Raw genomic sequence first — 22,128 nt, forward strand, 5'->3', positions numbered from 1 at the left:
TTTTCCTCTGAGGCTCCCAGTGGTTCCCTCTCGGGGAGCCAGGATGGCCGTGTACAGGAGTGAGATGAGGCCCTTCATTTCCGTATGGGAGTCCAGTATTTTTTCCACTGGGGTGAGCCCCCTCTGTAAGCATTCCTTCAGTTTTGGGTTCATTAGAATGCCCTTGAGTCTAAGGTATAGGTGTGGCGAAAGTCTGCCGATACCCAGCGCCTCCTCTAGTTCCTGGATCAGTATGAAAGAGTTAACCCTCACCAGTTGGCCAACCCTACAAAGCCCTGCTTCGAACCAGGACTGGTAATGTTCGTTTCCCGGAATCTCTTTCAGTACTGGTGTGGACCATATGTGACTGAGTGGGGAGGGCCATGTGGTGACTCCATCCTTATGTCCCTTCTCTGCTAGTGCCTTCCACATAGTTCCCATAATGGGGTGGTCTTTAATTCTTCTCGGAAGTTTCTTAAGTGAGACCCACAACCATTCACCCACCGTAACTGGGCTCAGGAAGGAGTTTTCAATGTAGACCCATTGTTTGTTGGGGTTTTCTCTAAGGTTGGGGGCCAAAACCCTGAGCTGGGCGGCCCTGTGGTACGTGTCGAGATCTGGGAGGGCCACACCTCCCCTTTCTTTGGGAAGGGTGAGGGTCTCATACCCTATTCTGGGCTTCTGGCCTTGCCAAGTAAACTTCAGTATGCGCCTCTTGGCCTCTCCGAGTTATGCCACCGGGGCCTCCAATGGGAGCATCTGGAAGAGGTAGAGCACTCTGGGGAGCAGGTTCATTTTTATCGCATTTATTCTACCCATCCATGAGATTTGTCCCTTCCCCCAACCCTCCATCTCCCTGAACAATTTCTCAAACAGAGGGGGGTAGTTTGCCAGGCTCAGGTCCTCATTGGCTCTTACGATGTTGATCCTCAGTTATTTTATCCCATCGACGCAGACCCGAAGGCCCAAAGGGGGCAATTCAGGTAAGCACATATCGGCATTAGGGGCAAATGGGAAGATTGCGGACTTGCCAACATTAATTTTAAAGCCTGAGAACCTGCCAAACTGGTCGATGATCTGAAGGGCCGCCGGGACTGAACGCGTGGGTTCCCTCAGGTGGAGCAGGATGTCGTCTGCGTACAGGCCGAGTTTAGTGGTACGGTCTCCCACCACTATGCCCCGCACCATGGAAGAACCTCTGAGGTATTCTGCGAGAATCTCCATGGTCATGGCAAAGAGAAGTGGGGAAAGGGGACAGCCCTGCCTCGTCCCCCTCTGGAGGCCAAAAATGCGAGACAGGCGACCATTGACAGTCACTCTGGCCGAAGGTGACATGTATAGGGCTTTGACGGCCCGTCTGATCCCCACTCCAAAGCCCAGCTTTTCTAGGACACCATGTAGGAACCCCCCTATTTTCTGCATTATGTTTGAAAATAGACCAGCTAGGAAACCCGCCAGTAAACCTGAGAAAGCCTTGTAGAAGCCTGCAGTGAATCCATCCTCCCCCGGGGCCCTACCCAGCTTCAGCCCTGATATTGCCTTCAGCACCTCCTCCTCTGTTATTGGGACATCTAGGGCCGCAGATTCCAACATTCCAAGGGTCGGGAGTGAGACCCCATTGAGGTATGCCTCCCGTGCTTCCCTCTCCACTACTCCCTCTCTTCCGTATAGGTTCTCGTAGAAACTAGCGAATTTCTCCGCTATGTCTTCTGGATCCGTACATTTCCCCTCTACATCATCCCCGATTTGTTGGACCCACCTGTCCGCTCTGACCTCCGAGTTTGGCCGCCAGCATAGCATCGGCCTTGTCCCCCTTCCCGTAGTACCTCTGATGCAGGTTTTGGAGTCCCGCTACTATTTTGCCCAATTCTAGATCCCTGAGTTCCTATCTCTTTTCCCTCACCAGGCCTAGGTCCCTCTATTTTTCTCCTTCCCCCTTCCCCTCAGATCTTTCTAGGGAGAGTATATCCGACCTCAATCTGTGAGCTAAAAGAGTCCTTTCTCTTTTCTTGGAGGCTCCTTCACTTATCAGCCTACCCCTCCAAGTTGCCTTCGCCGCCTCCCATACGATATCCCGATCCACTTCGCCCGTGTCATTTAGCTCGAAATATTCTCTGATAGCCGAGGACATTTCTTCTCTAAAGACTGCGTCCCTGAGCAGGAAGTCGTTGCATTTCCACAAACATTCCCTGGCCTTTAAGCCCGAGATGCTTAGGTCCGACCAGACCATATCATGGTCTGACCAACTGACAGGGCGAATGTCACACGTGTCTATTCTACTCATGAACTGGTGACCTGTGAACAGATAATCTATTCTTGTCCTTGTCCCATGGGCTGCTGAGTAAAAGGTGTACCCCTTTGCTCTTGGGTGACGTTCCCTCCAAATGTCCACAAGTCCCCTTTCCCACATCAGGTCTCTGAGCCCCCATTCCGAGCCTCCCCCCACGCCGCCTGGTTGGGTGGCCCCCCACTATGGTCCAAATCCCGGTCCGCCCACATGTTGAGGTCCCCACCCAGTACCAGGAGACCTTCCGCCCTGCGCATCACCTCTCCCATGGCCTCGTGGATGAATTCCTTCTGGCCTACATTGGGGCAGTAAATGGATACTAAGGAGACTCTTGAGTTGTGGAGATTACCGGATAACATCAGGACCCTCCCATCCTCCCTCTCCCAATGGGAAACCTCTGTTAGTTTTTGGTGCCTGTGGATCAGGATCCCGACCCTCGCCTTTTTAGTGGCGCTGGACGCCCAAAATACCTGGCCCACATGCGATCCGGGGATGGCCCTCTCCTCACCCTTCACCAATCTGGTCTCCTGCACAAAGAGGATGTCTGTCCCCACGTTCTTCATTTCTCGTCCTAGAAGAGAGCGCTTAGTGGGGGAGTTAAGCCCTTTGACGTTGAGTGAGCCAATTCTGATCAACTCGACCCGGCCCTTTCTCTCATGGTCTGCCATTATTCCCAAGCATGGTGTTCATCGGCTTCCCGATTCGGCGGGAGCTGCCCTATCCCACGTTATGGCTGGATCCGAGGAGATCCCGAGAGTTCCTTCCTCCCCTAGCCCGTTTTCCCCCCTCCCCACTCCCTCCCCTGTTTGTGACGCCTGCCAACTGGCAAGCTGCCAAAGCCAAAACATGATTGTGCACCGCAGTTCTCTTGGTCAAAAGAAGATCCTGTCCCCGGCCGGGGTTGTGCCACTATGGACCTGATGTATCCCAGGAGTTTATAGTTGTTTCATTAGTCTCCTCCAGCCTCCGATGGTGGGGTGTTGGGTTTTTTAAATTTGCTCCTGCCCTTTGTTTTATTCTTTGTAGACCAGGGACCCAACGGTCCCCTCTCCATTTCCGGTCTGGGCTGGGTGCCCGCTCCCTCTCTCTCCTCCGGCGGGTCTCCCTTGAGCGCCTGTAAAACTTGCGCTGCCTCCTTACCACTGATCACCCTGTAGTCCACCCCTGCCCGTTCGAAGGATAGGGCGAACGGGAAGGACCATCTATGTCCTGGCTTGTCAGCCATTGTGTGAGTGGACGGCACTCCCTCCTGCGGGTGAGCGTGAGGGTCGAAAGGTCCTGATAAATCTTAATGGTGTCCCCTTCAAAGATGAAGCTCCCCAGCCTCTTTGCCTTCTCCAGTACTTCCATTTTCTCCCTGTAGTGGAGAAACCTCACCACGATGGATCTTGGGCCTCACCCCGCACCGCCTCCACTTCGGTGCGCCCCCCTCCAGTGCGAAGAGTTGATTGATTAGGCCTTGGACTTTTCTCCCCACATCCACGGGCGTCTCTCCTCTCTCCTGAGACACCCCCATAATGCGCAGGTTGTTTCGACGTTCCCTGTTCTCTAGATCGTCCATTTTAAGGATCATGTCCTCTTCTCTCATTTCCAAGTCTGTTAACCTGGACTCATATTTCATGTCGAGGAGGTCCGCCTGTAGATGGTTGTTTTCCATCCCCTCCATTTTGTCTTCCAGGGTGTCCACTCTCCCCTTGAGGTCTACAATGGAGGCTTGTATGTCTGTGCGGAGCGCTCTGATCTCCTGGAGGATATCCTTGAGGTCATCCCTGGTCAGTGCTGTCGGGGGGGGGGGGTCCCCCACAGCCGGCATGATGACTCTGGGGCCCTCGGGCTGGGTTGGGGACTGGCGGCGAAACCGCTGGAGAGAACTAATAGCGCCGGAGAGTGGGGTCTGCTCCAGGATCGGGGGTAGGGCGGGCACCCGGGAGGTGGCGTCGCTATGCAGGGTCCCCCTGGAATGTTCTAGAAGCTCAGGTCAGGGATCACGGCCCCTTCTTGCTGTAGGGTGCCGCGGCCACAATGCCAACACCAACCTGCTTTCCCCCCCTTCGGCTCCTCACCTTGTATCGGCGGCTGATTTCGGGCCGGGCCCCTCCGTGGGGCCCGAGAGCAGCGGGAGCGCGGTCCCTCACGTGTGCGGCCCGACTTTCTCCGGGTCCTCTGTGGTCCAGGCGCCCAGGCTTTCACGCGGGCGCAGCCAGGGAGCGCCTGGATCGGCGCAGGGCAGTTCCGTCCTCTCTGGCCAGGGACGGGTCTGGAGCGGCCTCGTCTTTCTCCCCCCAGCGTTCTGGTATCTGGCCCCTGGTGTCTCTCTCCGGGCTGTGGACGAGGGGGTGCCTCCCCCAGCGCCCCGGCTTCCCTGATATTGTGGTGATTGTAGGGGGGGTAGTTCCCACGCCGCTGGCGGTTCCCGTGTGCCTCCAAGGGGCCCGCTCGGCGGAGGCTCGGGGGTGTCTCCCGCGCTGTAGGCACCTCTCGCGTTCAGCCGGCTGTGTCTTTCCCGCTCCCAGCGACTCTCTCCGTGGTTCCGCCTAGGGAGGCTGGCGTCTGGGCTGCTGGGCGAGTGGGGCTTCCCCCTTAATCCGGGGACAGAGGTCTCCTCTGGGGCTGCTTTAAAATCCCGGCCGGGGATCCTCGAAGCACACTAGGCCCCGTGGTGCTGACGGAGCGCGAGCTCACAGGTCCGTCATGTTCCGCGCCCCCTGGTGGTCTCGTCTAAAGTCTGTTTTTAATGCTTTAATCCGCCTTATGTAGCTGCTTTACCCCAGTTATTCTGTTTCCACATCTTTGCCAACCCTTTGAATGCTATCTAGGCTTACATTTTACTTTGTTTGTATTGTTATTGTAATTGGTTATTTATAACGCGCTTAATACCCAGAGGTTTCTAAGTGCGGCCCGGGGATCAAACCTGTGTTGCTCGACTTGTCTTGCTTCCAAGGCGAGCGTGTTGCCCCTGAGCTATCCTCCCGGCCTTGTGTTCAAATCCCTCTGTGTTTTGCCCTTTCTTAACTTATATCCCTGGTTTCTTTGTATGCTCCTTCTCGGGGTTTGCGATCACAATCTCGATTTCTACTAGCAGTTCCTCGCCCTCTGTGTGCTCAATCACGTTTTTCGTTCCATTTCTTTGCTTGCTCCACTTCTCTGGAACACTCTTCCCTTTTCTCTTTGAGCTATTGTTCCTTAATATTTATTTTGCTCTTCCTTGAAATGTTCTCCTTGATTCTTGTGCTTAATACTTATCTTGTTTTCTTATTGTAATATACATTTTTACTTTCTCACACTGATGGATTTTCATTTTGTATTCAAAACTATTAAATTGGCAAATGCACAGCGCTTTGGCATAAGGCGCTATATAAATAACAAATAAAAATAGATACTTGTGTGGATACATCCCTCTACATTCCTTGCTACTTCCCACATACTTCCCACTAACATCCCTCATCCAGTTCCTGTCTTTTCCCAGTGTTAGGTTCGTGAAGTGCCTACTCCATGATGCATGCCCCCTTTTTGGCGAGACTCCCCACTCTGAAATCTGATTTGCATATCACGTTGAGCCAATCTTAATTTGAAATATAATGAGCATGAAATGTTCTCTGTTTTGATTTTTAAACCGTGGTGAGGGTTGTTTTGTTCCAAGCGCCACGTGTTGCTTCTCTAATGCTTCCTGGTTGGGTGAAACCATGTGCAGGGATATTTCCTGATGGGAAGAGACGGAAGATGGAAAGGACAATGTGATTCATGACTCCTGTGGTACTATTTGTTTGTCCCTAAAACCACGCTTTGAAGACAAAGCCTATCATTATGGGCAGATAGGAGGCAGACAGGATGCTGACATTCAGCTTGCTTCTTGCTTTTGTATAAACCTCTGAGCACAGAGGTCTACCGAGTCTGCATGAGAAAGAGGTTTCAGTGAGATGGGGAAACTGCATTGAACTATCTGTCTGTGATTTGATCTTATTAGTCTTTGGAGAACTTCAATAATTTGCACACGGGTAAGTGCGCAATGGCAGCCGCCATCTTGTTTTTCTACCATAGGAAATTGTGCTAGAGCAATAACGGCAGAGCCCATCTCACGAGAAATAAAACACTTTAAAACTATTTGCATCCCGGACGGAACCCTGATGTGTGAATAGCTATCACCCCTGCTTTGGGAGCCGTGCAGGGCCGGTAACTTCCCTGAGCACTCACTGAGGCCCTCCCTTCTGTCGGGACTTCCTAAGCTCGAGCTGTTAGCAGCCCGGTATCCCCCCCCCAAAGTGGGCATGGTGGCTATATTCTATTGAGATTTTTTACATATGTCAAACCCCTTGTTAAAATCAGCAATAGTCATCCGAAAAGTAGAGACAACATAGTATATAGTTTTTCTCAAAAAAGGTAGCAGGCGCCCCGCTCCAGAAAGAACATGGCATGGCTGTTCTGTGGTTTTTTCCCACTTTGAGAGTTCGCAGCCATTGCTTTTTACTCACTTTCACAGATGGAAAATAACCATTTACGTACACGTGTTTCAGCCTTGTTGGGCCTGATCAGTGAGGTGGAGCTGTGGCTCTCTGAGCACAGTGAGCAGGGAGACCACGTCTGGGTTCCCCAAGGTAACTCAGGGTGACCAACCCCAAGTTCCTTGCAAAACATTTTTGAAAAATTGTAGCAGGTGCCCTCTCCAGAAAGGACATGGCATGATAACCTGTTCTGTGGTTTATTCCACCTTTGAGAGTTTGCAGCCATCGCTTTTTGTTCACCTTTTCTTTTTCTTATCCCAATTAACACCACCACTGTTGACCTCATAACAGTAACCTAACACCACATGCCTGTGATACTTACCACACATGTGCCCGTGGTGAGTACACTTTAAAGAGCTGCTCTAGGGTTTTTTTTCTGTGAGGAAAATGTAAAGGATTCCACAGCCGGTCTGTTCCTTCTGAAAACACAGGTTCTGGTTAAGGTCCTGCTTGAAATGAGTGACGCAAGCGAAAGCCTCTGAAGTGATCCCACAGGGAGAATGTGCTTATTACCTTTAGCTAAATAGCTATGTTGCTAAGAGTCAGGTCTGGCCAGGGATGTTCAGACAAGGCGAGGAAAGAAACAGCAATTAGGGTGCTGTATGTGGAGTCTGAACATAAAGGCTCAACAGGACGACAAAAGGGGCTAAAACTGAGAAAGACAACTTTGGAGACAATATACGCTTTTTTCCCTCTTTTCCCCAGCCCTACAGATGAGGAGTGTAGTGTATCAGCCACTTTTACTGCCTAGCCTGATTTCCAAACTAGCCCCGCCCCCCCCCCCCTTTCACCCACAGAACTCCATAGATATGTTTGGACTAGTAATACACATTGCGCCACAAAAACAAATCTATTATTACTGCCTCATCTGAAGAGGTAAAAGGTGATATTTTAATGATGTGCATGAACAACTAGGTACAAAGAAATATTTATTACAAAAACACTTTAGTTTTACATTGAAAACATCGGTACTCATATTTAACTAAACCTTTTAACTCACCAAAAAATAAAAATATGTTTACTCCAGACTTTAAAATAAACACAGTCACATACTCCTAATTGAAAATCATATCTAGAGCACTGCCATGGGCCCTACTCGCGCCCAATATACTCTTTTCTTGGGTGAGTGCTCGGCCACTCTTGTGGTCTTACTTATTATTTTAAAACAATGTACTTCTCTCGTGCAGTCCTGTTGGATCATGGATACAAGCTACATATTGTGAGTAAGTGGTCTTGATGATAGTATTTTTAAAACTGAGTAGAATATCATTATTCTGGACTCTTTTTCTTTGCAGACTATTGCTACGGAAGGAAAATATTGGAAAAGAAGAATTGAAATAGTTATCCGGGAATATCATAAGTGGAGAACATATTTCAAGAAAAGGGTATGTTTTTCTTTTTTTAGTAATTGTTTGCTGTTTTTAAATGTCGTAGAGTTCTGGTATAATGCATCCTCAGAAATGGCTAGCCATTGCTATGCGGCGTGAGATTTATAATATGTATTAAAATGACAGATATCGCACTTATTCTGAATACTTCAATGTTCTTAATATCGCAGCTGAAAGGTGTGTAGAATTTTCACACTAGGTCCACATGCTTGAAGGTATTCGATACCCCATACTAATGCTCGTATCACCCCGGGCATACATATCTGTAATATACCTTTCAGTCTGCTTTTTTGGTTTTGGTGATGTAGTGGTGCCTTATTGTCACTCTGTGGCCAAAACAAGGCGACAGGTAAGTATGCAAGGGGTGTTGTGAAAATGTGGGTGAAATTGCAATTGGCAATGTGTGCTGCCTGTATTTAGCCAAGCCCCATTGGTCATTGTTGTGTGTTTTCTGCCCTGTTAGCCAATGAGGGGATATTTTACTAAACACGCCCATTTGCCCCACTGCAGAGTGATTGACACGGCAAAGTGCAAAGCCGCATGCTTTACTGTAACTTAAAGTGGTCATTTTCCAAGTCCCTAGAGTGCACATACAGGTGTTAAGGGCAAGCCTGAAGGTGTTATGCCTGTCGTAATACTTTTTATTTAAGCTGTGGGGCGTTTTTGTGGTTTTTGAAGGTGAAAGTGGGACACGGAATGGGGGTTATGTTTCTGCCTCTTTCCCCTCCACCTTCGAAAACCTCTTTGTTTTTCGCATGATCTTTTCATGCTGCCCTAAAACGAATGGATTCCGGCTGCCTTTTACACCAGCAAAAAGCAGGCAGACGACATTGAAATCCATTGTAAAAGATGGCTGCCATGGGTAAATTGCAAGCATTGTCTCCATTTGAACTGTGAAGTGTAAGAACGAAGGCATACGGCAATTACGCCTACAGTTACTTCTTTGTTTTGCACTTCACAGTGCAAATGATTAAAATTGCACAGAGGGGAGCTGTTAGCACGTAACTGCAAACGTAAAAGATTCCTGCTGTGAAATTCATGCTGTCCATGCTAGTGTCTCAGTTTGTCCGTCAGTCTCTGGTAGTGCCAGTGTGATATTTTATCATTATCAGTGTCTCGGTCATTGTCAGTTCAGTTTCTCAGTGTGCCTCAGTGTCTGTGTCAGTGTCTTAGACAGCCTAACAGGTGTTGGGTAAACTTGGTAATGCTGCACCTGGTAATACGAGTCCGTGGACCGCTGCTCGAGAAGGTGTACAGAGGCTAGAACCCACTTCCTGATAAAGACTAGCATAATAAACCTGTGCACATAACCAAAGTACATTACTTTATTGCTGGTTATTATATATAGTTGGAAACAGTATCTATTGAGCAGATCAAACCATCAAATTGCTGATTTAGTACAAGATTTATAAAAAAAAGGTATTGGTGCAAATATTATAACTTTATAGACCTGCAGTGAGGGCCGTACCATGCTTTATGGGCCCTGAAGACCATGTTAATGGCCCAAGCAAAGCGAGGGCCTTTAATGAGGTATGAGGGACCATAATGCCCAGTACGGCCCGGCTGCAGGTCTGTAAAGTTATTAGAACACCCTCAATATTTTATTAAATAAGAAAAAAGATACATGACTAATAAATGCTGCACACATTCATTATTATTGGGAAAAGGGTTAGAGGATGGAAAGTGTAGTATTGTAAAAAAAAAAATAACCTCTACACACAGCGTAGGGGTAGAAAGTGGAAGCTGCTATGCTACAGGCGTTTTCTTGGTTGTGACTTGTATAGGGTTGTGGGAGCTAATTAGCAGTGGGGGGGGGTGGAGTATAATTGGTGAAAGCAACTGCAGGTCTGAGCAGTTATTTTTTTATTTCTATCAGGCAGGGGAATGTAGGGGCAAAGTTAGCAGTTACAAATGTAAATATAATATTGATCCATTTAAACCACAAACACGAGTGTATTAATAACATTCAGCAGGTGGGCAATGGCGAATGTTCACTTACTTTTGTTTGTAGATTTTCCTGTTCCTTTGTGTTGCAGCGTTTGCTTTTCATTGGTATGGAACCCAAAAGAAAGTTTGCATTTCGTTAGCTTCTGTGAGGGGGCTGGGCCACGTTAGTTATGTCCATACGGTAATTAGACAGATAAGCTTCTGCTGGTGCGGAATGGGACGTGGGCACATGAGGAAAGCGGCGAAGGAAAAGAAAGCATTTGTTTCAATAGATTCCGTTAGGGGGCAGCACCAAGTCCGGTATGCTCGCACAATTACGCTGGTGATGAACAATTGGAGGTGTGGAATGGGACACGAGCTGATGATTTAAGGGGCAGCTACTTCTTTTCCAGGCTGTAATTGGTGGCGGAGGTATGTGGCTGCAAAGTTTCTGGGCTGTAATGTATCTGCAGGCTATACCAGTTCGTATAGCCCAGAGATTAACCAATCCGGTTGCTGGAAACACAACTAGGGTGTTCTTATAGTATTTATACAGTCAAAAGAACAGTCTCACAATTGACATCAAATGTCTTCTGGGCAACGTATTGGTACTGTACACAGATCACAGAAACTTTAACATTGCTGTTATAAACCTCAACATAAAAACTCGTCAGTATCCTGACTTATGATTTGGCATTTGACATTGTTTAAGAATCACCATAGTGCTGATGCCTTTTCCAAGCTCACAATTATTACATTACCAATGTCTATAGGCCTCTAAAAACCATCACTAATATTTCCTAAAAGTCGACACGCGTTTCAACCTATTTGAGATTTTTTATCAGGGCTGTATGCAGCAGAGGCTAACGGCTCATGTAATAATAGTCGTGTGATAACCCACCCCTTTATTTTACATGTACTTTTGAGATGGGTCAGTCCTTTACGGAGCTGATACAAATTCAAGCCTACAAATGTAAACTGCAATAAACTAAATGTTGCAACAACTAACAATCAGTTTACTACATAGCCATAATGTTTTAAGCATTGTATATTGCAAATGTAAAACTGCAAACTGTTGATAAACCATTAATGACAAGGGGTACTACCAAAACTATCAAAAGCTAACGGCCTACCAACTTTTAACCGACCAGTACTCATACGGTTAAATTAGTGGGGGGTTGCAAAGCAGTCCCCATAGGTTGCAAGCAGAAACCAAGGTAGCAATTGCCATGTTGCAATGATGCTCAAGATTAGGATATAGAACTTCTCATGTTCTGTTTAGCCATTGAATCATGTCTCGCTTCTGCATTATTTTTTGTCTGAACAGTTTTAGTTACATTGGGAAGCTTTAATTAAAACCTGGATCTTCAGGGTCAAAAGCACATTCTACTTGCTGTTACCTAACCAAGGGCCTAATTTCGAGTTTGGCCATGAAGTAGAGGATTTACCTCTAGCCTTCTGGAGGTAAATTCTCCCACTTTACCGTGAAAAAATCGGCGGTATTACCGCTGGTGGTAATTCTGCTGAAATCCCCATGGAGTCCGATGGGGAATTGCACCGCTTGCCACCACTTGTAAAAGTGGGGGTAATGGTAATTGTAATGGTAATTCCGGTTGGCGCTAGTTCAGCAGAATTACTGGCAAACCCGTAATGGGGGCCTAAGTCTAAGCCCTCCCACATGTGTCAGGTAATGAAACAGCAGTACAGAGAACTAAAGTGGTGTGCCCATGATCACACAAATTTGGTCAAGAAAGGAAATCACAATTTATTTTATTTATTTATTTATTTATTTATTAGATATACAACTAGCCACAAGGCTTTGTATAACACATGAACATACAACAAATACAAATAATCACACGAAAAACTAAAATCAGTTAACAATTCTAAAATATAACATCAATACACTTTTAAAGTAAATCATTCAATACATTTGCCTCTCATAAAAGACATCCACAAATCAGTTGTTTTCATCATGTCAATTGCATTATTAAAGGATTTAAAATATTTCGTTCTAATCTCTGTCAGACTTTCACATTTCATAATAAGGTGGACGAGTGATTCAGTTTCGTTACTGCCACATAAGCGACATTTCCTCATTTCATGTGGGATTCCAATTATGTCACCTTTTGTCTCCCGTGCTTCCGTCATATTATATTTCATCAGAAGATAGGTGCGAAAAGTGCTAGTGCTAGGATAGGCAACAATGTGTTTGGGAGGCATAGTTTGGTTGAGATACTCTTCGAGGTACGGACCGCTATGTGCCAGAGGTCATACACTTTCATTTTTATACCCCTTTTTTGAACGGCAATTGTTGACGTTCCAGGGACGCATCCACACAACCATTTTCTATGTAATCTTTGTGCCAATAGTGCCAACCGACACATTGCCTTCTAAGCGAAGATACGCTCGTACATAGATTCCACACTTAGATTTTGTGGTAGGCTCAGTAGCATTTGCAGAAGTTTAGCTTCAAATACCACCATACGTTTGACAAAAGGGTGTCCCCATATCTCAACACCATAGAGCAACATAGACCTAATTTTAGCCAGATAAATGTTTACAATAGCAGTGACTGAATAGCCGTTATTACGGCCAATAAAGGCACTCTTAAGTGCAGACCATTGGAGTACCCATATAAGCTTTGCATCAATTATGAGACCAAGATATTTATATGATGAGACTTGTTCCAGATCTTTTGAGGCCAATTTCCATAGATATCTCTTGGGTCTACGTTCTTTGGAGAAGACCATTATTTTACTTTTGTCGATGTTGATTGTCAAACCATTGGCGATAGAGAAAGCAACCAGGGAGTCAAGCATATGCTGTAGACCGGCTGGAGTGCAATCCAGTAACAACAGATCATCGGCATAAGCAAGCCATCCGACAATCGCACCATTGACTTTCGCGAGGTTGGCCATGGAGAGATTGAAGACTTCCATCATACCTGACAGGTAGAGGTTGAAAAGAATTGCAGCAATCATGCTCCCTTGTTTCACTCCACAACAAGTTTCCATATTTGCAGATAGTCTTCCAGCAGCATTGAGTCTTATTTTTACAGAGGTATCGGTATGCAGTAGCATCAACAGCGGAGGATGGTATCAAATGCTGCTGAAGAGTCTATGTATGCATAATAGACATCCAAATTCCGTTTAGACCAAGCATGCTCAATTGCAGATGTTAATATCAGTAGGTTATGAGTAGTGCTGGATTTATCACGGAAGCCTATTTGGTTCAATGGTAATATATTAGCATCCACAATCCATTCATTCAGTTCCTGAAGCAAAACCTTAGTAAAAATTTTGGAGGAGACATTGAGCATTGCCAACATTCTGAAATTTGCTGGGTTGTCCCAAGACCCTTTCTTATGGACCGTCAATATGTGGCTGGTTTGCCAAGATGGTGGAATCGCACCCAACCTACCAATTTGTTTAAATAGCAATAATAATTCAGCTCCCCATAGTGCAGGTTGTTTTTTGATCACTAAATTGAAGACATCATCAGGGCCCGCTGCATGGGAGTTTTTCAATTTATTAATAACCCTAATATCAGATTCAGAGGCATTGCAGGCCCAAGTGGCATCCGGCAGTGGAAAAGTGGAAACGGACAATTCGGTTTTGCCCAGTGTATCTTTAATATATAAGGCCCACGTTTCCTCAGGAATACAATTAATGGACAAATCTCGTTTTTTATGTTTTCTCAGCAAATGACAAATACCTTGATTATTATTAGATATAGCCATCATGGCAATTTTTTTCCATAGTTTAATCTCATTATCCCTCTTATGTGATTTGAGCCACTGTTTGTACTTCTTTTTGAGAGTTTTAATTTGACAGGCGACACCCTGCTCGGAAATGGTTGGATCATTTTTCTTTACTACCATTCGAATAGCATGACAAAGGTTCTTTTTTTTGCCTCTCTGAGCATTTTATCATTGCCCGGCCTGCGGGGTAGTACAATATTTGTCCGTTCAGCAACAGATTTATATGTCCTTCATTCACCCACATGTTTTTGAATGTTCTGCATAAGCTGCCTAAAATTAGACAAAATTTTGCTCTCGGAGAGCTTTCCCGATGCACCTTCCTTAATAAACTCGGGTATCAGTGCAGATACAACATGAGTAACATTCTCAATATTACGGGGATGCCAAACAATTCTATTTTTACCTTCATTAACATGAATCGCCCCATTTTCATCATGGTCAGAGCCTACATCACATTTGCCCGGAAGCACATACAAGAGGCAGAGTGGGAGGTGATCACTTTCTTCTCTTTCCACTATGCCCATATCCTTGATGGAGTGTAAGCCAATTTCATTAATGAAGATATAGTCTAGAATCGCAGCTGATCGACCTTTGATCCTTGTGTATTTCATCAGAGCATCACCTGGAGTGAAGCCATTTAATTTCACTAAACCATGACTGTTGGCCAGGGTAGCCCATTTTTTCCCTTGCCTATTAGAGGCTAGATTGTTACCTGATCTCATAACCCCATCATGCAACCTATGGTTATGGCTTATATCACCAATTTTGGCGTTAAAATCACCTAACAGCCATATTGGGTAGCAATACGTGCTGGGTGGATAGGGGTAACTTCAATATCGTCCACGGTGGTTGGATAGACACCAACAATCCCCCTTTCGGGCAGCCTAAAGGACCCTCAGTGGCTACCTGGTGTACAGAGTTTCTATCATCCCGTTGTATCTCAGATGTCAACCAGGTTTCTTGGAGTGCTACTATTTGGAATATTAACAGGTGTTCAATCAAGCCCTCCTCCTCAAACAGATGTGAATAACCCCTAGTGTGCCATGAGTACAGCAACTGTAAAGAGTGGAGTCAGTTGCGAGACTCTGCAAAGTAGGATTTAAAGGTCAATGGCAGCCATTGCCAATATCCTTCAGTAATATCGGCGCTGCTACCATTGTCCACATTCATAGCAGGTGGATTCGTAGCGAGAGGGCCAGATGTACTAGACCCTTGATGCACTTGTCCTTTCCCAGAGTTCGCCATAGTCAGACATTTCTGATTCAATTGATCTGTTACAGAAGAAGCAGATAGGATAGGCTTCTGCAGTGCTAAATTATTACAAGGTTTCACACCTGGTATCATCACTTTATGCACAGCATAGCCCATACGCAATATGCTGTGGTTCTCAATTCTGCAATTTAGACACAAACCAAATCCTACGTGTGTTAGCCAGACTTTTTGATTTAATAAAGCACTTAATGCTGGATGGAGTCTTGTTTCAAGAACTCCCACATTTACTGCATAAGCAAGGGGAAGGATAGGAAGAGGGATTTGTCCAACATCTCCCTTTTTTTTTCTTTAAAGCAGGGAATCTGAGATTAAAACTCAGATCTTCAAGTTGCAAAGTGGAGAAGTTATTCAGAAGACCTACTTTTTCCCCTCCTCGCCTTCTTTTCCCATCCTCTCTTGCCTCTACTCATCCCTCATATTTCCTTTTCTCACCTGTGCCCCTGGTTGGTAGGGCAGAGTGTACAGACGGTGGACACTGTATGTGGCAGTCTGGCTGGAAGGAAGCTCTGTGTCTCAGCAGATCTGGAGCTAGATGGAGGGTTGGGGTGTGTTTGTAAGGGGTTGATTAATGATGCATGTCTGGGGTGGGGTGCGGCGAGGCTGGTGGTGTGGCTAGTGAGTGGTGCTGTGCCTGTGTGAGAATTGGTTGTAGAGTAACTGCATGTGGGGCAGTAAACTGAGGGTGGGAAAGTGTTTGTGCAGGCAGTTGGCTGTATGCTGAGGGTGTGTGCATGGGGGGTAATTTGAGGGTGGGAAAGTGACTGAGGGGAAAAGGAGTTTGGGGAAATATTGGTGCGGTCTCAGGGGTAAGTGGAGTGTGGAGACTTGCACATAAAATATTTGTCGAGGGGCTGTGTCTTTCAGAGGAAAGGGGGGCTAAATCTGTAAGAATAAGGGTGGTGATGTGATGGATTCCGTATCAATAAAGTGTCTGATCTGTCTTTTGTGTAGATGTGAGTGAACCTGCGTGACGCCATTACAGCTAACGTTTGGTGTGCTTTATGGACAGTACTTCACAAGATCTATATCGATAATCCGATGTCTGCTTTCATGATCAATAATTCACTGCCAAGTAATCATTATAGCAAATCTGGTACATGAGCATCAGTAACTCACCTGATTGTAATTATTTCTACTATCTCATAGGTAAATATTGTTAATCACTTGTCTGTCATCATTACTGCTGATCACGTGCATGCTGGACAAATTCTACTTAAGGACCTTTATTGCTAATTGTGTCTGATGGTCATGCTTGCTCGTCCTGTCGTACGTCATTATTGCTCAGTAAGGGGCAGTGGTGTGGGTTTTATTGGCCAGTGCATGTACAGCTATACTCTAACTGCAGAGTTTGGCTGCTAATTAAAAACATTTTGAGTGGATTGTCTTCCAACGTATTCCTCATCTTAGATGTATTCCATCCAGCTTTGCTGCTCTTTGGAAATTTTTTCGGCAGAGGGCGCCGTGCATCGGTCGTCGAGTCGATGGTCCCTCGAAGGCCTCCGTTCAGGGTGACGTCATCGGGTGTATAAGTAGCATGCGCGGCGCCTGTTGGCCTCAGTTCCGTTTTTCCGCAGTACGTTGCATCGGACATTCGGCGCGCCTCGAGTTCTGTCAGGAAATCTAATATCACGAGAAGTAATAATGTCCTCGTCATCGACGCCGACCACGACCCTGAGATCGGGTTTTAAGAAATGCAAGTCGTGCGGCTCAAAAATGTCGATCACGGACCCGCACAGCGAGTGTTTGTGGTGTCTCGGGGAAGTCCACGACATGGAGGCCTGTTCGAGGTGTCAGGCGATGACGGGAAAGGCCTTACGAGAAAGGAGAGGAAAGCTACAGGTAGGTCGGAAGGATCAGAAAGCCTCTAGCGTCGAGTCGAGACCCCATGGGTAAAAATCTCCTCGATGCGAAAGGCATAGATCCAGATCTCGAAGTGATTCTCATCGCTCGTCTTCGTCGAAAAAGTCGAAGAAACGACACCATATATCTCCCTCCACCTCATCGTCAGACGAGTCTCCGAAAATGAAATGCCCCACAAAACATTAGTCTTCTGAAGAGTGGGAAGCATTTAGGGTCAAAATGATGGAGGTGTTTGAGAAAGCGAAGCCTCGTCTGCACCTTCTTCGGAAGGCAGCCGGGAGTGTCATCGCTCCAACACTCGCGTGCCCTGGAGCCCGGATGATCGTAAAAGGAAGAATAGGGAACCTTCCAGGACGCCGAGCGAAAAACGCTCGAGTCGAGTTGACCGCTTGAGGTCACCGACGCCGTCCGAGACCTTTCACACCTCGAAGGAGAAACTGTCGAAGGCCGCCTCGACGCCCTGGAAGCAGACCCTGTCGAAGACCACGATGTCGAAACCATGATGCCGTCGACACCTTTATAGATGTCGATGCCGAAACTCTCGGCGCCAAAGACTCCAACCAAGCCAGGGCAGCCAGAAAAAGAGAAGGAACAAGTTAAAAAACATGTAATTCCTTCAGAGCCTGGTACTACACCTCTTCCTCCTCCTCTCCCAGAGAAGGTTTTCAAGCCTCTCCCTAGAAAGGAGTTTTCAAATCCTTGACCTCAATTTTTGAGGAACAGGAGAGATCCGAGGAGGAAATTGTACCTTTTGGATTGGAGTATGGCACCCCAAATGTCCCAGAATGCTTGATCTCAGAGGAAAGCAGAATGAGGGATTTGGCGGAGTCTTTGCACAATGCAAGTGGCATTAACACCTCTCCTGAGAATGACTTCGGTAGACCAGATCCAGGAGAGCATGCCAGTTCATCTTACCGTCAGTTAATGACCAAGGTGGTAGATTACTTGGGATGGGCTAGACCACCAGCTCAATTCGTCCAGGACGATTTAACAGACATATTGGACCATGGTCTCACTGAAGACCCAGTACTACCTTTTCATGTAGCCTTACAAAACAGGGTGGCCAAGAATTGGGAAACTCCGGATTCTATTCCTCCGGTAAATAAATCCCTCGCTTCAAAATACCGCCCAGCCAGTAGCGACCCCGGCTATCTGTCAAAACATCCAACTCCCGAGAGTTTGGTCATACAGGCAGCCACAGCTTCTAACAAACTTTCATACCCATCTATCCCTCCAGACAGGGACTATAAGCGTGTGGATGGTTGGGCACGGAAGGTATTTTCAGCCGGGAGCATGGCATTAAAATCTGCCAACTCCACATGTGCCTTGGCAAAATTTTCGTATGCTAACGTGGAAAACAGCCTTCTTGGTTGCTCTAACATCAGCAAGAAGAGTGAGCGAATTGCAGGCACTGTCTTCTGGGCCACCCTATACTGTGGTCCATAAGGACAGAGTTGTGTTGAGGGTAAAACCATCATTTTTACCGAAAGTAATATCTGATTTTCATTTAAGTCAGAAAATTGTCTTACCCGCATTCTATCCTCCACCCCATCCTTCGAAGGAGGAGGAAAGATTACACAGGTTGGATCCAAAAAGAGCTTTAAGCTTTTACATCTCTAGACTTTCCAGACTTAGAGTGGACAACCAGCTGTTTATAGGTTACACAGGAAGGAAACTGGATCAATCGGTGACAAAACAGACAATTTCATGCTGGATAGTACTTTGCATTTCAGAATGCTACAGACTACCTCAAAAAGACCCTCCGGAAGGGTTAAGGGCTCATTCCACCAGAGGCATCGCCTCCTCCACGGCCCTTCAAAGAGGTGTTCCAATAAGATCCATTTGCGAAGCAGCAACTTGGTCTTCGCTACACACCTTCTCAAAATTCTATAACCTGGATGCTTCCCAGTCTAGGGAGCTAACTTTTGGAAAAGCAGTACTATACTCAGCCATCTAAGAGTATCGAAAAATCTACCCCCTCCTCCAGAGGAATTGTCCATACTGCTTTGGGAGTCTATCTAAGATGAGGAATACGTTGGAGGACGCAATCCACTCGAATAACAAGTTACTTACCAACTGGTAACGTTCTTCCGATTGGATGTTCCTCCAACGTATTCCTCATCGCCCTCCCACCCTACCCCTCTGTAGATTTTCCGGGTTATTGCAATCTCAAATCTCGCAAGGCTCATACCTGTCTGCCGGCACAATCTACACAGTACAAGATCAGAGATAAAAAGGGGAAAAACAGAACTGAGGCCAACGGGCGCCGCGCATGCTGTTTATACACCCGATGACGTCACCCTCGACGGAGGCCTTCGAGGGACCATCGACTCAACGGCATCGACGCACGGCGCCCTCTGCCGAAAAAATTTCTGAAGAGCAGCAGAGCTGGATGGAATACATCTAAGATGAGGAATACGTTGGAGGAACATCCAATCGAAAGAACGTTACCAGTTGGTAAGTACCTTGTTCTTTTCCTGCATTTCCCCCTGATGCCTTTCCGCATCTCCTTTTTCCCGCATTTTTATGTGTCTAATTTCACAGTATGGACCAACAAAGCACTGGACGTTAGCACGATTTACACTTACTATTTTTTGGTACATAGCACCTGATTTATTTTCAGTGATGTTGTACTAATGGACTATTCTGAATGTTTTTGTTGACCTAGTAGTGGTCTTTTTTCACTTATTTGTTTTTTCCTGTTTATTTCTCATGCCTATTTTAACCTGGATTTGAAAAAGTCAATGTAAACTTGCCGAAACACGTGTCATCCTTAAAGGCTACAACTTCATAATTTTGAATTAAAGAAAAACTAAAAACCAAAAAATTGTTCTCAAGTCTTTTTCATCTCTTTATTAAATGGCGCATTGAATGTGGTAAGCTCACCCAACCAATACCAGCAGGGAACATTGTTCCACTACTTCTTTTCGTACACTTCGACCCCTGATGGGTATTTAATTATTCTGCTACTATGTAGCGCCCAACAAGAGCTAGAATGTAGTGTAGGCTACCTGGTTCTAGTCATCTTCATCACTCCTCTCTTCTTTGTAATCTCAGTACTTTAATTTGTCAGAAGGAACCCTGATGTCAGTATAAGATGGTTGAACAGGTTCAATACTGTCAGAATTCTCCTTCACTGTCTTGTTCCCGTAGTGTAGAAGAATAATTCTCCCCACTAATGTATCCCTCTTGATGTATAAAAGGACATGCAGAGGGATCAATTAATTGAAAGACGGGATCCAACGAGACACCAACCGGCTGCAAGGAAAGCAAGTCAGTGTTACTACTTTGGACAATAAGTGGACAATCAATATGGGTCGCAGAAACCAATGACATGTGCTAATCAATGTGGAGAAATTCCAAGAACCGGAGTTGAAAGATGCACAGGCATGCTGGTGTCACAGGTGGTCTACAAAGTACATGGACATATCAGTACTAACACTAAGGAGAACAAACAAAAAGCAAAAGCTAAGGGTACAGTCTTCCATATGAATCCTTGCTTGTCTTGAAGTGCTGTGAATCCAAAGCAGCAGGAAGTGTCCCAATCCTGACCCAAAGGCACGAGGACGGCTAATGTCCACAACACCCTATGCCGATGAAACGAGGACGCCTGTGAGAATAAGGCACACAATGGCAGTCTCTAGTCCGTGTGCCGTGATGTATCGAGGATGTCCGAGGCGAGCAGAGACTTTGACTTGTGGTGTTGTAAAGTCGGGAAGGAAAGGCAATCCAACAGAAGGTCCAGGTAGTTGGAGCAAGATGTACGCACACCAGGCAGTCCAGTAAACAATCCGAGTCGATTTGGAAGAGAACACAAACAATACCAATGGACGAGAAATGGCAGTCCAAGGAAACAATCCGGGTCAAGGCAGTACAGAGGTAAGTGAGAGCAAAGTCAGAACCGAAGCAGGTCAAAAATGAAGCAGATTCTGTAAATCAGAGTCGGAGGTTTACCAAAGCAGACAAAGAAAAGACAAAGGCAGGTCGTAATACTAAGCACAAGGTTGGCAACTGGAATACACGAAGAATACAATACAGAACTTTACGATTTTCAGAAGCAGCGATGTTTGAGAAGGCGGGGCTTATAAGGGTTAGATCACGTGACCCTATGTGGTCCTCACGGAAGTGCTGCTCACCTCAGGTGCAAAGGATGCTACTGTTTCCATGGTACCCTCCAGCTACCACTTAACAGAGTTTAGAGTTTTATGGATACATGTTCTTTTGTTGGAATACACTGACCTGCATAAGATATGCAGGCGATTCTTTAAGCAAGTTGTGTCACACGTTTCCTTTGTTTCCTCCTTGATACTGAGACAGGGCGGACCTTTCCCCTGATCATGACAAATACCACAATAAGCAATAGTTTGAACTTAAGGGGGGGGGTTATACCTGGTGTGAAAGGTGGGTACCACGATTCTTGCGACCAATCTCTCTCTCTCTCTCTCTCTCTCTCTCTCTCTCTCTCTCTCTCTCTCTCTCTCTCTCTCTCTCTCTCTCTCTCTCTCTCTTTCTCTCTTCCTCTCTCTTTCTCTTTGTCTCTTTCTCTTTGTCTCTCTCTGACTCTCTTTCTCTCTCTCTCTCTTTCTCTCTCATTCTCTGTCATATATGAGGGTCCTGTGCCCCCCTTATGATCCCAGTGTTGGGATCAGGTAATGGCTGCCCTTCCCTGGCCATATGGGAAGAAAATTCCCCCATAGAGAGAGTGATGATGCCGCTAGATTCATCGCAGGAGGCAATTGCTTTTGGGGGTTAATAGACTACCTTATAATAGTCTGTTTCCCCCTTTAGCGCTGCAACCCACAGAAGAAGTCTGGGGCCCACAAAACATTTGTTCTAGCTGTCACACAGTCACTCGCATAGCAATGCTCTCTGTGCCTCGACTAGTAGTAGAACTGTTGCCTAAATTCTAAATACTAGTCACATACAGACTAATGCTATTTTATTTTCATGTTCATTCTGAACTAGCAAAAGTACCCGTTCTCCGAACGGGTTCTGTGGACAGACATGACAACACTCATCAATTGTTGAAAATCGATGATCCTGTGGGTCACTGTTCCGATTCACTTATCGTGGCTGTGCTTTGTACTCTGAAGTAAACTGCACAGAGAGTGGGCATGTGTGGCTGGCTGACATACCCCGGAGCAGACATTGGGG

At 46.2% G+C, this 22,128-nt stretch overlaps 1 protein-coding gene across 1 annotated transcript in view; it reads left to right on the forward strand.

Annotated features, from left to right (window-relative positions):
- The window catches only part of MLXIP (MLX interacting protein), a 1,610,055-nt gene that overhangs the window by 405,242 nt on the left and 1,182,685 nt on the right, over positions 1–22,128 (forward strand). Inside the window, exon 4 of the mRNA XM_069619595.1 lies at positions 8,061–8,150. Coding sequence (XP_069475696.1) covers positions 8,061–8,150 — 90 coding nt within the window. The remainder of the gene's footprint in view (positions 1–8,060; positions 8,151–22,128) is intronic.

The sequence above is a fragment of the Ambystoma mexicanum genome, chromosome 10 (genome assembly GCF_040938575.1).
Source record: "Ambystoma mexicanum isolate Mex_15411 chromosome 10, UKY_AmexF1_1, whole genome shotgun sequence".
NCBI classification, from domain to species: Eukaryota; Metazoa; Chordata; class Amphibia; order Caudata; family Ambystomatidae; genus Ambystoma; species Ambystoma mexicanum.